This window comes from Ovis canadensis, chromosome 13 (assembly GCF_042477335.2).
Source record: "Ovis canadensis isolate MfBH-ARS-UI-01 breed Bighorn chromosome 13, ARS-UI_OviCan_v2, whole genome shotgun sequence".
NCBI classification, from domain to species: Eukaryota; Metazoa; Chordata; class Mammalia; order Artiodactyla; family Bovidae; genus Ovis; species Ovis canadensis.
In genome coordinates this window covers 54,718,458-54,734,709 of record NC_091257.1, presented here as the reverse complement: position 1 = coordinate 54,734,709, position 16,252 = coordinate 54,718,458, and the positions used below count along the sequence as shown (strand labels likewise).

At 44.7% G+C, this 16,252-nt stretch overlaps 1 protein-coding gene across 1 annotated transcript in view; it reads right to left on the bottom strand.

Annotated features, from left to right (window-relative positions):
* Positions 1-16,252, bottom strand: part of CFAP61 (cilia and flagella associated protein 61) — a 249,520-nt gene that overhangs the window by 57,830 nt on the left and 175,438 nt on the right. The window contains exons 21-22 of the mRNA XM_069547844.1: positions 14,154-14,332; positions 1,775-2,067 (exon numbers count right to left, since the gene is read on the bottom strand). Coding sequence (XP_069403945.1) covers positions 1,775-2,067; positions 14,154-14,332 — 472 coding nt within the window. The remainder of the gene's footprint in view (positions 1-1,774; positions 2,068-14,153; positions 14,333-16,252) is intronic.

Here is a 16,252-nt window from a genome sequence, read left to right as displayed (position 1 = left end):
ATGAAATGAGAGGTGGTAGGGAAGCTCCTCTGGCACACAGTCTGCCTTGAGCTCCTCCTGTCTAGGTTCTGGGGGATGAGGGTCATGGCACCCACCTATAAGAGCACTGGGGCGAGAAGCCCTGACTTAGGCTGGCCGGCCCACACTGCCAGGTAATGGACCCACATGAGCCCCCACAGGCCTCCCCCAGGTGGTCTTCCCACCAGAGGCTGCTGGTATCCTTCATCCCAACCCCCAATACACCCTTGACCCCCATAACTCCAGCCCTCATGCTGACTGCAGCCCCCTCCCTGAGGGGTCTCCTGCTTCTCTGGCACATCGACTGGCCCCTTCCCGTCTTCCTCTTGGCTTCCGCTCGTCTCCTGAATAGGCTGTGAGCTGAGCTGTTCTAAGTCCCTGTTCCACAGGGAAAGACACACTGTAGCTGTTTCCAGAATCTTAGGAGGTCCACACGGCGTGCACTTTGAGGCCCTGTTAGCCTGGGTTAGATCTTAAGCTGATGGGGAGTCACTGTGTTCTGTCTGTAAAGTGGGGGTGCTTCCTGTGACAGAGCTGTTGTGAGGAAGGGACTTCCCCAAGTATCTGACTGAATACAGGGTCTTTAGCAGCTCCCACCAGCCTTCACTCTCCTATTAGGTCAGAACTAGAATCAAGGCAAAGACACCTTGCAGATACTCTGAATGCAGATACTCAGAATGCACTGCAAGACGGTAGCACCGCACCTGGGACTTGCTCACAGTGGGGCTGGTTGTTCAGTCTCTCAGTCATGTCCGACTCTTTGCAACCCCATGGACTGCAGCACGCCAGGCTTCCCTGTTCACCACCAACTCCTGGAGTTTGCTCAAACTCATGTCCACTGAGTCAGCGATGCCATCTCCTTCTCTGCCGTCTCCTTCTCCTCCTGCCTTCAATCCTTCCCAGCAACAGGGTCTTTTCTAATAAGTCAGCTCTTCATATCAGGTGGTTGAAGTATGGGAGCTGGCAGTCCTCAAATCCTGACACTCCATCCACAAATAGGAGGGGGGTCCAGTTCCCCTTCCTTTGCATGTGGGCTGTCTCAGTGACCTGCCTCCGGGACTCAGAAGGATGCTGCTTGACGTATGAGGCTAGGTCATGGAAGGAGGGATGCTATCGCTGTTTCTATCATCTGTCTGTCTGTCTCTATCTCTGGATCTCTGTGTCTGTCTCTATCTCTTTGTCTGTCTGTATCTCTGGCTCTCTGTCTGTTTCTATCTCTGGCTCTCTGTCTCTGTCTCTCTCTGGCTCTATCTCTCTGTTTCTCTCTGGCTCTGTCTCTCTCTGTCCCTCTCGAACCTCTCTGCCTCTGTCCCAGTCCTTTTGGAGCCAGTCACCACGCTGAGGGGCAGCTCAGTCCCATGGAGGGGCCGTCTAGGACTGTTCTGATCAGCACCTCACCTGAGCCTGATCTGACACCAGCAGCCAGACAAGTGGGTGGACACACCTTCTAGATGGTTCCAGCCCCACCCAGTCCCCTTTCACCCTCAGGAAAGACCTCTAGGGATTTCTGCCCGATGAGCTGGCTCCCACCTGGGGACCACGAGAGAGACGCAAGGATGACTACTGTTGGTTGAGGTCACTTGGTTTGGGCGGCTCATTATGTGGCAACAGAAACTCTCAAAGTTTGAAGGGGCTGGAGAGGGGTGGCAGGGAAACTGTGACTATAAGTTCACCACCCACCACCTTTCAGACCCCAAGTACCCCAAAGCTGGTAGCTCTCCCAAGGTGGTGGGTGAGGTTCCAGTGACCTACTTACGGAGCAGGGGAGCTGGAAGGGCTTGGCGGGCGTGGTGAAGCTGGCGGTGTGGATGGGGTCCGAGTACAGCCCATTGTTCCACTGAGCCAGCAGTGCGTCCCGGTACACATTCACCCCCGCGGCCTGCAGTGCCTCCTCTATCGCGCCCTCCACTGCGCAGTCGTTGATGCAGGTGATGATGGATGTGGGCGGGTGCTGTACCAGGTGGATGCAGGAACCCCTGACCCCCAGGTTCAAGAGGGTCTCCACAGTGGTGTATGTGTCAATTGAGTTCCCATAGATGATGACGTTCCCTAGAAAAGGGGGCAAATTGCTAAGATACATAGCTTTAAAAAAAACCCAATAACCTTATTAGTCAAGCGCTAATAATGCTGAATTACTCCCTCCAACCCTCTCATTTTTTTTCAGCTGTGGGAAGCCAGTGGTGTTACCTAGCAACGGCAACCAAGATAATTTCGCAAAGAATGGACACACAACATCCCACAAAGTAGTCAAGTACTTTTAATACACAAGTAGGATATTCATTTATGTTCCTATAATTTGAAAGTTGAAATTATGCTAAATGAAACGGTTGAGAATAAAACCTTTTATCTTGCTTTTGTCCTCTACTTGCTATACTTATTAAGAGGGAAAAATGGCAAAAGTTTGCAATAAATGCAAGTTTTTCTTGAGTCATGAAAAGGACAATGGTTAAAAGAAATAGTCATGTGCATGCTGGTATGGATATTTTAATATTTAATTGTTGATTTCAAGGAAACTTTTTTTTGAGAACTAAAGACTAGAACATTCTGCTTTGCAACAGATAATTTTATAAAGATTCAAATCCTAAGTTTTACAATTTAATGTGTTAAGACCTAGTGAGAGATTGATGGGTATTCTTTTGGTGAGGAAAATTAAAATCATAAAATAATCTTGAAAGATTTCTATTGTGTGAGAGCATTTTCATGATACAATTTATTTATATTTCTTAAAAATATTACAGAAGTAATTACATATGCTCTTCTGATAATGATATAAATTTTAAGACCAATGATCCTATTATATGAGTGAAATGTACTATGTCCTATTCTATGCTATTTTTGACATGGAATTGGCATTATTACCCCTTCACAAAGAAAGAAACTGCTGTGGACTCACATTTCAGGCAAGCTGTAACAATTTTATCACTAAACTTTATCTCTCTTTTTCTTTCTGTTTGTGAAATGATATGAAAAGGAATTTTAAGAGACAAAATAAATGGCAAGTGTATTTACTCAATTTTGTGGAATAAATTATGCAAAAATCAAACTGAAAGGAGGTATAATGGCTTATCTTACTTGCCTAGAAGAAAAGGAACTTGCCTAGAAGAAAAGGAACTGGAATCGCTTTCAGGCGTTTTTCGGAGCTTCAGAGCTTCTACGAAGTCCTCGCCTACTTCCTTTTCTCAAACACGGATGGCCAATGGGGAAAGAAGCCAGGGGCAGGGCCCCTCCTCCCTGCCTTCCCTAGGACATTCTGATCTGGGGGCTCTGATTGCCTCCCTGTTCAGACTCACTAGTAAGCTGCATTTTCCTTGGCTGAAAGAGCCAATATTTTGTTTAAATTATTGAGGTACCCACCTGCTGCAAAATGTGGCTCCTAGAGGTCTGACAAAACAAAGAAGTAGCCCACCAGGAGAGCCAAAACTTGAACCTCACATTGTCCAAATTTGAGGGCCTCTGTCCCTTCTTTCAAATATGCATGTGAAAACAACGTTCATTTTCCGTGTAACAGGTTAAGCGTTTAGGCCTCATGCAACTCAGAGTTTCATTATTTTTCCAGTTTCTCCTTTATGTGGGCTTTTAGCAACTATTCTGCTTTTTCATTACAGGCTCATAGAAGCCCCAGCAATGCCAGGCTGCTGGGGTCATCAGAGGGTTGTATGTTTAGCCAGGGTTGCCCACAGATTGTAGGCAGTTGGAGAGTCTGAGGACTTCAAAAGATAATACGTTTCATGAAACCTCTTGTGTTTAAATTAGATCACTCTCTCTCTCTCTCTCTATATATATATATATATATAATATATATATATATATGTGCTAACTTCTAAGTAGTTATTTTTTAGTTTGTCTTTTAATGTAATTTGAAACACCTCCCCCAAACATGAGACTTTGGTTATTGTAACTGTCAGCTATTGTCACAATAATGCTGTGTAACAAGCTACCCTCAAACTCAATGCCAAAGAAACAATAAGCCTGTGGCAGGTCAGCTCACAGGTCTGCAGGCTGACAAATGTTGGCTGCTATGGCTCCAAGCTATGGTTGGTGTCAAGTCAGTACCACCATGCTTCTCTCAGCCTCTTTGGACCAATAGCAACCTGAGGCATATTCTCTTTTGGGAGCTGTGCAGGAGGGCAGGCATGACTGCTCAGGCACTTTCCAAGGCTCTCCTGGCAACAGCCACTAACGTTCCCTTGACCAAATCAAGTCAAGTGGCCAAACCCATGCCCAAGGGGGTGAAGCACACTCTTTCCACAGCAGAGATGTGTATGTGTGTGTATTCATTGAATAACATTCCAAAATCATAGTTACACTGGGCACTCTGTGTGTGCCTATGCCTATGTGAGACCTATGTGATGTCATCTAAAATTTTCATCTAAACATGTTTTACTGATCATTTATTTACATTGTCCCATCCCACAAAACAGAGTAGAATCCCATTATAATTTTCTACTACCTAAATAACAAGTCACAGGTCAAATCACATCCCTCCATGAATATCACAAAATGCGATGTTATGAAGTCAGCCTGTTATTCTTTGCCGGTTCAGTGCTTCAGCTTTTAAGCATTCCTACTCCAGGGTGGGAGGCGGGGAGGGGACTATTCTTTCCGTTATCTTTGTGCAGTTGTGACTTATTTCTGTATCATTTCCAACTTTTACTTTGCAAAAAATTTTTAGATTCAATTCCTATTTATCTCACGACTCTGATATACCAGGCCCAAAGGTAGACATTTTTAATACACAAGCCTGTATTATTATTACTATTAGTAACAATAACAGAATTGTTATCAATAACATTGGCTTCAGGCAAACGCCTGTAACTTTTTCATAAGCGAAAAGTAAAAATATAAGTATGAAGACAATTCATAGGAGAAGCAAAGGCTTATATTTTGGGGAATCCCCAGGAAAAAAACCCAGCAGTAAAGAGTTTGATTGTTAATGTATTCATTTCAGGACAAATCAATCTAGGTAAAAAATATTACTGTTTGTATTTATCAGAATAATTTTACTTGCATGGATGAGGACTTGCATGGATTGCAATTGCAATTTTACTTGCATGGAACTAGAACTTTTTAAAAACTACTTATTTCTTTTTCCTTTTTTTAGCCATGCCACATGGCTTGTAGGCTCTTAGTTCCCTGACAAAGGATTGAACCTACACTCCTTGCAGTGGAAAACGAGGAGTCCCAACACAGGACCACCAGGGAAATCCTGGAACCAGGGCTCTTAAAGCCCCCTGGGCTGGGCTGTGGCTGTGGTCGTGTCTGGGCCCCAGTAGAGGATCTGGCCTCCAGCCAGGTGAGGCTTCCAAGGATCAAAGATTTTCTCTACCTGCCTTCCTTGCATCACTTCCCCAGTGATGGGTGGACTTCAGGCTCACCCGGCCCACCTTGGGGCTCCACACAGAGCCTCTCTATAACAGGTAGGACAATATGCTTCCTGGCCAGATGCACAGAAGAGTGTTTAGGCTTTATCAGCTTGCTGACCTGAGACTAAGCATTCCTTCTGGGTCCTCTCAATGTTTACTGCAGGACACCCTCACTCTGGCCAGGTTTTCCTACTGTGCACTTCTACCTGCTGTGCACTACGGAGTTGGCACCACAAGAAAGACTGAACCAAAAATAAAAATAAAAAAGAAAGACTGAACCAGCTACAGGATGGATTGTATACTTGAGATCTGTAAGACAGAAACATGTTAGATCTGGCTACTGGGTTTCTCTTCCAGCCCACAAAATCCTACCCAGTTCTAAATGTAGCCCAAATTGTGTGTGCCTCCAACACAACAGTATAGAGTAACACCCCTAGTGTGTTGGTTCTCACTTAAACCCAGGACCAAGGATATTTTCCAGGGAGGTGAGCCCCTTGTGTGACTACCATACTGCGGACTGTTGGGTGGAGCTGGGGCTGAATCAGGGAGGACAGATAGAGGGGGAAACAACTGGAGAAAGAAACGGGGGGGGAGTGAAATAGATTTTATCATCTCTGGCTGAGTTAGAAGCAAGAAAGGGTTTAAAAGTAGGTGAATGAGGGACTTGCCTGGAAGTTCACTGGTTAAGACTCTGTTATATAGCAGGGGGCGCAGGTTCTATGCCTGGTGGAGGAAATCATGCTGCATGTGTGTGTGTGTGCTAAGTCTCTTCAGTCGTGTTCGACTCTTTGTGACTCTGCGGACTCCTCTGTCCATGAGATTCTCCAGGCAAGAATACTGGAGTGGGTTGCCATGCCACCCTCCATCCAGGGCATCTTTCTGATCCAGGGATCGAACCCATGTCTTTTACGCCTCCTGCATTGGCAGGCAGGTCCTTTACCACTAGCGCCACCTGGGAAGCCCTCATGCCTCATTGGCGCGGCCAAATAAAGAAACAAATAAATGTAGGTGAAAGAAAGTGGTTGTGGGGTGGGAGAGGGGCTGGGGAAACTGGGCCATAAATAACAGCAGTGAAAATGGCTTTGTAAGGGCAATAGAGTCTGCCAGTGTGTCCGAGCCTGAGAGGGCCAGGTGGGGTGGCTGGGGTCCCCCTGGTACAAAACACCCTGATGGCTGTTGGGGTGGTGTGGGAAGCAGCCCCAGGGTATGCGGTACCCCCAGCATCTGTCATCTACAGCGGGCTTCAGAGATCAGACAACTCCAGGTCATTAAAGATTCATCCAGCTCATGTAGTTCTACTACTTCGGTGCTGTGTAACTCACAGTGTTTGCAAATATTTAGAAGGAGATGCATTCATGTATGTTCTTTGGAAGTGCCCCTGCATGTACGGAAGAAATAGAGTGGAAAAGCTTAGGATGTCCCCCTGGATATCAGTTGTATGCGAAGATATCTGCTCATTGTCTTCTTTGCAGCTCAGTTTATTGAATAGATAAGAAACAGCCAGTCTTTGCACTTGATTTGATGGCTGACAGAGGAGAAATGGCAGGCGGTCCTACTTGGAAATGGCAAATGGTAACCGATGGTTAGAACAGACTGGGTTGATTTTCAAGGAAGGGTGATGGAATAGAACTGCAGCAGTTTTCATGGGAGGCTGATCTCTGTTGTCCATTTTAGGGGATAAATTATGCATTAGGGAGATTACAGAGCTGAATCAGGAGGCAGGGTAAAGGGGACAGAGGGGTAGTAAAAAAAAAAAAAAAGAAAGAAAGAAAGACAACCTTGGAAAGCCCCTGTAATTATAGTTGGCTGGAAACACCACCCAGTCTCTCTCTCATGCCCACCTGCAGCGACCTTTGGGACCGAATGTGCAAGGGAGCTTCCAAAGGTAAGAGGGACTTCCCGCAGCAGTGACAGCCCAGCTGAGGAGGAGCAGGAGACATGGTGAGTCCTATCACCACTCCAATGAGCTGTCGCTTCTCCACCTGAGGCTGAAAAAGCACTAAGACCTGCTGTTTGAAATGTTGCCATGAATGGAGAGGCGATGTTTTTGCTACTCTCTTGTTTGATGCTATAAATGAACACACGAGCAACTCTGATTGTGTGACCAGCAAAACAAGGCAAATACACCCAAGATACAGAGATGGGGGAATTCTCCAGGAAGAAAATCATCCCCTGGAAAGAAGAACAGGGAAGGAATTTCTGATCCGACATTCTGGCCAGGAAATCACCTCTTAAGAGGATAGGAAATAAATTTAGGAATTTTGCACATAAACATTAATAAGAATTTTTCTTTGTAGTAAATGCATTTTTAAGACCAGAGGAAACAAGAGTTATACATTAATTTCTGTACTTTAAATGACTTCTATGCATGTATATTTACATATTCCATTGTATTTTGATGAAGAATTATAATTCCTTTTCCACATCAAAAGAAACAGAATGATTATGACCAGAACAGACCCAGGAGAAAAGTTTAATTATGCTCTCTAGAAAACTGAGCGCAGAGAGGTTAAGTGACAAGCTCCAGGTCACACAGCCGTAGATGGTTCAGCAGGATTCAGACCTGCCAGGTCTGATTTGAGAACCAGGAGGGCATGGCAACCCACTCCAGCATTCTTGCCTGGAGAATCCCATGGACAGAGAAGTCTGGCAGGTTATAGTCTGTGGGGTTGCAAAGAGTCAGACACAACTGAAGCGAATTAGCACACACGCATGCTCATACCACTACACTATATTTGCAGATGGATATAAAACTTGTTATATATATATATATATGACTACTGTGGTGTTGGAGGACTCTCGAGGGTCCCTTGGACTGCAAGGAGATCAAACCAGTCTATCCTGAAGGAAATTAGTCCTGAATATTCACTGGAAGGACTGATGCTGAAGCTGAAACTCCAACACTTTGGCCACCTGATGTGACGGACTGACCCATTGGAAAAGACCCTGATGCTGGGAAAGACTGAAGGCGGGAGAAGAAGGAGACGACAGAAGATGAGATGGTTGGATGGCATCACTAACTCGATGGACATGAGTTTGAGTAAGCTCCGGGAGTTGGTGATGGACAGGGAAATTTGGTGTGCTACAGTCCATGGGGTTGCAAAGAATCGGACATGACTGAGCGACTGAACTGAACTGATATAACACATTCCTAAAAAAAACCCTCTAATTGGCATTTTATCTGTATAATTAACTTTTGGAAACAACTAGATAATGAAAGAATTTTCATAGATATCAAATAATATTTATAAATTATAAAATAAACACTCATTTAAAAAACATTTTATGTCTGTGAATAGACCAGAGAATATATTTTTTATTTTTCATAAGTTAAAGAATAAGATTTCTATGACCCAAGCCTGACCTGTCCCATGTTGCTCTGCCAAATGAAAAAGGAAGAATATATTAGATATAGCATAACAAGGGCTTTGTTCAGTGATTCATGCACTGGAATTTTAATGTTATACTTTTCTTACAAACATGCTTTTAATAAGGCAGTAAACTGTATTTAGCTAAAGATGAAAATAATTGATCCATTTCGGGCCATTAAGGTGGTGGATTTTTTTGTACTTTACTTTCATCCTACTTTTCATTTTCATGGAAAGTACAGAGGTAATAGCAGTTGAATTTCAATTAGTTTCAATTAATGCCATAAACTGTTATAATGTATTAGGTTGCTGGGTTCTATCTGAACCCCCACCCCGCCAGCTAAACCCTCCGGGTTTTGTTTGCTGTTGAAAGCCAGTGATGTCAGCTCTTCTCCAGGATGCTGGAGCAGTTCTAATAGTTTAGGATAATTTACATCTATGAACCCATCCAACTCCAGAGCCCCTGAAACAATTTCCTTCAGACTGGACTCATTCCATCACAGAACAACTGTTTCTCCTTTGGAAGCAGAGGGAAGCATGATAAAACAGAGCCGGGGGTTGGAGGAGGGAGACTGGTGATACTTTGGGGGAGATGTTTGTACATTTCCAAAGGGCAGAAATTCAGAGGAAAGCTAAATTCCTCTTAGTTAAAAAAAAAAATCATTGTTTCTGCTACCTAGAATCCATCTATCCTTCTAGAACAATCCCTCCACCATCCTCAGAACAAGCCCCTCTTCTTGAGCCCCTGGGCTTCAAGTTGGGCCTGGACTGTCCCAGGATTCAGGCTGTGATTCTTGGGTGGACATTTGACTCAATCCCCACCCATGAGACACAGGAGATTTTTTTCTCAGGCTCTTGGCAGAAGCACCCTATCCTCAGTGCCCTGAACTCCTGATAAAAAGGAGAATTAGCACGAGGGAGCAAAAGCTAACTCTGATGAAAAACGTCCACATTCTTTCTGGCGTAATTAAGGACCGAGAGCTGACAGGCGGAGTGATGGTAATGGATGCAGGACAAAACTCTGCTCCTCCGTTTCATGGAGTGCCAACTTCTAGTTTCCTGCTTCAAATGCCATCGGCCCATCACTGATGTGGAAATGAGCGAGATGCGGTCTTGTGCCAAGAGGACCACCAAATGGATTAAAGGTGGCTGCTTCTAGCCCTTCCCCACCAGCATGGCGGCCTCCACCTCCAACCCCAATTCACCCTGCCGTGAGCGCCAGAGATGGGGGCTCCCCTTTCTGCAGGGCTCTTGCATGCACAGCATCACCCTTGGGACCCTAACCTCTAAAAAGTAACCAGTTAAACCTGGACTTGGCTGGACACTGAAGTTCCCCCCTCACCCTTCCACTTTCCCATCTCATTGCTGCCCTTCATAGAGTCTGCCCGACCCAAGTTGTTGGGCCATAGGTTTTGGATACGTCAGACGTTCCCAGCCTCTCTCTTCCTTTGCTTATCCTGCCCTCCTTTAAGGCTGAGCCAAATCCTCCCTCCTTGGGGAAGCTGTCTCCAAACTTCACATTCTCCTGGGCTCCCATGAAGGCCATGGTGCCCCTCTACAACCAGACTGGTGCCTGGTGTACACGGATCCCTATCTTTTGTGTAGAGACCATGCTAGACTGCACCATCAGTAGGACGGCAGGGGCTGAGATGTACACCCAGGGAACCTTCGTGCACAGCAACAACCCCATCGCACAGCAGTAGTGGTGGTAACAAGGCTAATGACAGCCTATATGACTGAACTCTTACCATGTAAGAGACATGACCCTGAGCTGGACATGAAATAGCTTATTAATCTTGTTTGCTCCTCACAGCAGCCCATGTGAGGAAGATATCTGGAATGGGACTAATTGAATTCATCTGAATAGGACTCTAATTATGGAAAAACAACAAAGAGAAAGAGCTTCCTCAAGGCAGGAGGTTAACGTTTTTCTTCCCAACTTCTCTTGCTGCTGCTGCTGCTAAGTCGCTTCAGTTGTGTCCGACTCTGTGCGACCCCATACACAGCAGCCCACCAGGCTCCCTCGTCCCTGGGATTCTCTAGGCAAGAACACTGGAGTGGGTTGCCATTTCCCTCTCCAATGCATGAAAGTGAAAAGTGAAAGTGAAGTCGTTCAGTCGTGTCCGACTCTTAGCGACCCCATGGACTGCAACTTCTCTTAGAGTCCTCTGAAAAGGGTCACTAGCCTAAGTTGAATGAACTTGGCTGGATCGGTTTCTCAGATGCCTTCCAGAGCCTGTGCCAGGCCTCTGACTGTTTAGACAACCCACTTGGGAGATGCCCCAGGGGTATTGTTAAGCAATGGACTGGAAAGCAGCCTACTTTTAAGATAGGAAGCTAATGTCTACCAACTTCCTAACCGTTCATTCAGTAGACAAAAACAGGTATGAATGGGTTTTATGCAAGGGCTAATGGGAGACATTCTTAAATCTTGCAAAATCATTTATTTCCCTTCAAGTGGGTACCAGAATGTCACCATCTTTGACCACTAGTTAAGGCAATGCAATAGCATGGATGCTCCTCCCCCATTTGAAAGCCAAGAACTTTTTTCTTTGGAATTTCTAAGTACTCTGCCATAAGCATTCAGAGTTAAGAACTTGCATTACAGAATATTGTACACCAGTACCGCTCATGAACACAGGCATAAAAATTCTTCTAAATATGTTAGCATTCTGATTCCAGGAATAAGGATATAGGAATTTTCATCTCGACCCAGTAAGAATTATTCCAAGATGCAAAGTTAGTTCAACACTCAAAAATCAATTAAGCTAACTCACCAAATTAATGGAGAAAGGAGAAAAAATTATTTATCACCTCAACAGATGCAGAAAAAAAGCATTTGATAAAATTCAGCACTTATCTGTGACTAAAACCTAGAAACATCTAAAAGGCATACTTTTCTTGAAAGTGAAGTGGGAACTTTTCCAGCTGAAATAGGAATGAGACAAGAAAGTCCACAATCACCATTCCTATTCAACCGGTGGTTACTGACAGGGCAATATGGCCAAGAGAAGGCTTAATAGGTCTACAGAGTAGAAGGAAACTAAAAAACCAAAAAAGCTTGCATTGCCACATGCAAAGGCCCTTTTCTTGGTCAAAAGATTCCTAAATCCTAACTCTCAAAACAGCCAACAGTTGTTTAAAATATTACATTATAACAGAACTGAGCACAGTCCTAAGACATAATCATATTTTGTATTAAACCACTGGTTTTTGTGTTTTCAGCAAGTTTAAGTTACATTTTGAGGTCTGGGCTTGATGAAATGGGTCCTTGGTGGCCCGACTATTAAATAATCTGACTGCAATGCAGGAAACCTGGGTTGATCCCCAGGTCGGAAGATCCCCGGAGAAGGGAATGGCTACCCACTCCAGTATTCTTGCCTAGAGAATTCCCATGGACAGAGCCTGGCAGGCTATAGTCCATGGTGTCACAAAGAGTTGGACGTGACTGAGCGACTAAACAACAAAAACAATGATGTCACAGATTGTATGGATAAAGGCATGGTTCTGAACACTCTGATTCTCCTGTTTTTGTAAATAAAGTTTTATTGGAACACAGTCATGCCCATTCACTGACACATTGTCAGCGGCTGCTATCTTGCTACAGCAGCAGAGTTGGGTAGTTGTAAAAGAGACCATATGCCCTGCAAAGTCTAAAATTTTTACTGTCTGGCCCTTTACGGTAAAAGTCACTTATTCCCTAAGTGTACTTAGGTCATAGGGCAGTGATTAAAGAACAACTAAAATACTGAAACAGGTTTAAATACATAGAGATCCAAACTGAAAATAATACCAAGTGTTGATGCAAATATTAAAATACTTCATCAAGTTTTAATCTGGGTTCCCAGTATACAGCTATATATATGTAATTATATATATATATGTGTATATATATGTATCTCCCACACCTGTCCAAAGGTTCCAGACCCAGTTGGTTTTATGGGTTATTCCTGTCTAATTTTTAGGTGATGCAAAGTATTTCTGACCCCAGAAAAATGTGGAAAGTTTCCCCAAAACATTTTGTGAGACTAGCATACCCTTGATTCCAAACCTTGACAAGTCAAGCATAAAAGAGAAAACAGGCCAATCTTATGTATACATTTTGATTCAAATAGCCAATAAATATTAAAAAATTGAATTCAGCAATGTATTGAATGTCCTTTGATATCTATTTTTTATTTTTAATGAAATAAGTGTAGGAACTTTAGAGTTAACCAAAAAGTTCCACTAAAAATTAGAAGTATATAATTTTAATATATTAATTATAATAACTAACATTAATTACAATGTGCTGTGCTAAGTTGCTCATTTGTGTCCAACTCTTTGCAACCCCATGGACTGTAGCCCATCAAGCTCCTCTGTCCACGGGATTTTCCAGGCAAGAATACTAGAGTGGGTTGCCATGCCCTCCTCCAGGGGATCTTACTGACCCAGCAATCAAACCTGTGTCACTTACATCTCCTGCACCGGCAGGTGGGTTCTAATTGTTAGTCATAATAATTAACATTAATTATAATAACATGACAAAATTATATTTAAATAAATACATTATAGATTAATATGTTTGATTGTATATATATGGATTCCCCATACTCCAGTCACTTAGTGATCCTTCTATCCCTGAACCAAATTGAAGGCTGGATTAGAAGACCAGCCCATTGCAGGTAGTTTATAACCTGACCGAGGCCCTGATCTTCTCTGTGCTTTCAGTAAAATGCAGAGGCTGTAGAAAGTCACCTCTAAAAGTGGACTCCCGGGTTTCAAGACAAACCGGCAGCGAGGCCCTATTCTGGTTATTCTATTAGTTGAACAATTTCCATGAACCCAAGCAGGAGAGCGGAAGACACTTAAGATGACACTTCTGAGTGGCAGAGGCATTTGTACAAATGCTTTCCCCTCTCATTTGGATGCAGGAAGTGGCAGGCGACTCGACTGTGCGCGTCTGCGGGAACGACTGTGCGGGCAACCACGGAGGGAGAACAATGGGTGGCGAGAGGAAAGAGCCCTTACGACTCAGACCTTTCTTTTTCTTCCGAGGTCTTTTCAGCCTCACAAAAGGAGACATATTTTCCATATAATTGCTAAACATGTTTGCTTATTAAATTATTCTTTAATTAGTTAATGATTTTAGCCATGCTTTGCTCTTCGGATATTCATTTCGTGTAATAAAATAATTATAGATAATTAAACTATCTCCAGCCCTTTTCTTTCCCCCAGCAAACATGCTGGGTATCCAAAAATGACAACAAGTTGTAAATTAATCTGGAAAACAAAGCATGACAGATGAATGATTTGGTTGGAATTAATTAGGCACTAATTATACACTGGAACTAGACGAAGAATAAGACTCATTATGGAAAGAAAACGCTGTTCTGAAAAGATGCACGGGAACCAGCATCCTTACCTTCAGTTGTGATGGAGTTGTTCTTGATCCAGGCCAGGGCCCTCAGGCAGTCCTCCTCATCGTTGAGGGTGAAATGATTGCAGGGAATTGGGCCGGTGTACCGCCGCAGGCAGCTGTTTGAAACTTCTCTGTTGGTCGGATGGAGGCTAATATCCACCTCCGTCGGGCATGGGACCTGAGGTGCATTACAGAGGGATGCTTATTTCAGTGGTAACAGGTGAAGCGTTCAAACAGTAATTAATTCATTGACTGACTGATTCACATAAACAAAGCACACCTGTGCCTTTTTCCGTCTCCACATAGAATCAGGTTTTAATTTAAAAAACAACAAAACAAAACAAAAACCAGATGGGTGAAGTGGCCACTTGGAGCTAATTCTCAAAAGGAACTGCCCTGGTCATCTTGATGCTGCATAACAAATTATTCCAAAGCTCAGTCATGAGAAACCATTAGGAGGCTCCCAGGTTCTGGAGGTCAGCCATGCAGACAGGGCAAAGACGGGGCACAGTAGGTCTTTTCGGAGACCTCAGCTGGGAAGACCTGAAGGCTGTGGGTAGAGACTTGACGGCCAGGGGCTGGAATCACCTGGAGATGAACTCAAGCCTTTTTCTTTCCCCAAGAAGACAGGGTGGGTGTTTAAACAGATGACAAATCATTATCAGCCTGTGTCTAGAGGTTGGTCCCAGCTGGGGCAGGGGACATGATGCCACATGAACACCATGAGGCTTGAGCTTCCTCACAACTGGGTGGCTGGGTTCCAGGGTGCACGTCCTGGGAGAAGTCAGCAGTCCAGAGGGCTCACTGTCTTCTCTAACCTGGTCCTGGGGAGTCCAGCAGGGGCTCTCCTGCCAGGTTCAGTCACGGAGCTCATCATGAAGGTCTGGCCAGGGTCAAGGGAAGGGAAACCAGGATCCACCTGCTCCCGTAGGCGGGACGGGGTCATGGAAGAGTCTGTGGAACTGCATTTGACGTGCCAATTTTTGGTAAAAACAAACAAACAAACAAAAACACCTGCATGGAAGCAACTGTATCAGGGATTGAAAGTCAAGTACACAGAGTGTCGAGGCACCAAGTGAGGGAAGTGTACTACCACTTACTTGTGAAAATTAGTGGCTTCTGTCTCACTTTTTCACAGAAGCATGCCTCCCCAGCCTCGCCCTCTCTCCCTCTCTCCCTCTCTCCCACTTAGCGTAGAGCCCTTCCAGTATAATTCCTGTTCCCTGACTTTTGACACAGACACAAGTGAAGACGGAAGCTTTCCTCTGCCATAGCAAAAGGAACAGCCCCAACACGATCACGGATGCGGGCTGGCTCTGGTCCTCGTTGTCCAGGATGCTGTGATGAGCTGGATGGCCCGGACCCCCAGCTAGAGTGTTCAACCTTGACTCAGCTGCATCCAGTCACTGCCAGGGTAGTCTTGGGGTTCTGGTTGGCAAGATCTCATCTCTCAAGAAATGCCAGACACTTGGGTCTTTTTTTTTTGTGGACTCTTGATTTGTTCATTATTTTGGTTCAAATGAAAATCAAACAGACAGGCGCCATCGTGGAAGCCAAGTTAAAGGGCAGAGTGAGACGGGTGTGCCCGGCTGCCCCCTCGCTGCCCTGCTGGGTAGCATTTGGTGGCCAGGTGGAGATTATGGGAGATGACGAGGCTGGAACCCACGGCGAAACACCCAGGCAGCCTGGCTTCTATCAGAGGAGCCGGTGTCCTGCGCACTTGTGGCCTGAGGCCTAAGGATGTGAGGCCAGACTCCTACAGCTACAGACGGTACAGTGTTCACTGGCGCAGAGACCAACACAGGCTTCAGAGAGTCTCTTCCTCCCCGAGGACCACCGGCAACCCCTGGCCATGAGGGGGTTGTGAATGCCGGCTGGTGCCACCAGATGACATTTGGAGAACTTGCTGGTATGTCCTTCCTCAAGAGAAATAGTAAAGTCTGACTACACGACTGTGATGTATGTAATTCAATTTCAAGTGGGACTAAAGAACAAAAAAACAGAATCAATTTTGAAACCTGGATGTCTTTTCTCTGTGAGGAGGCTGGCTAGAAACTATGGTCATTTATGACAACTAAAGGGCTTCCCAGGCAGTGCTAGTG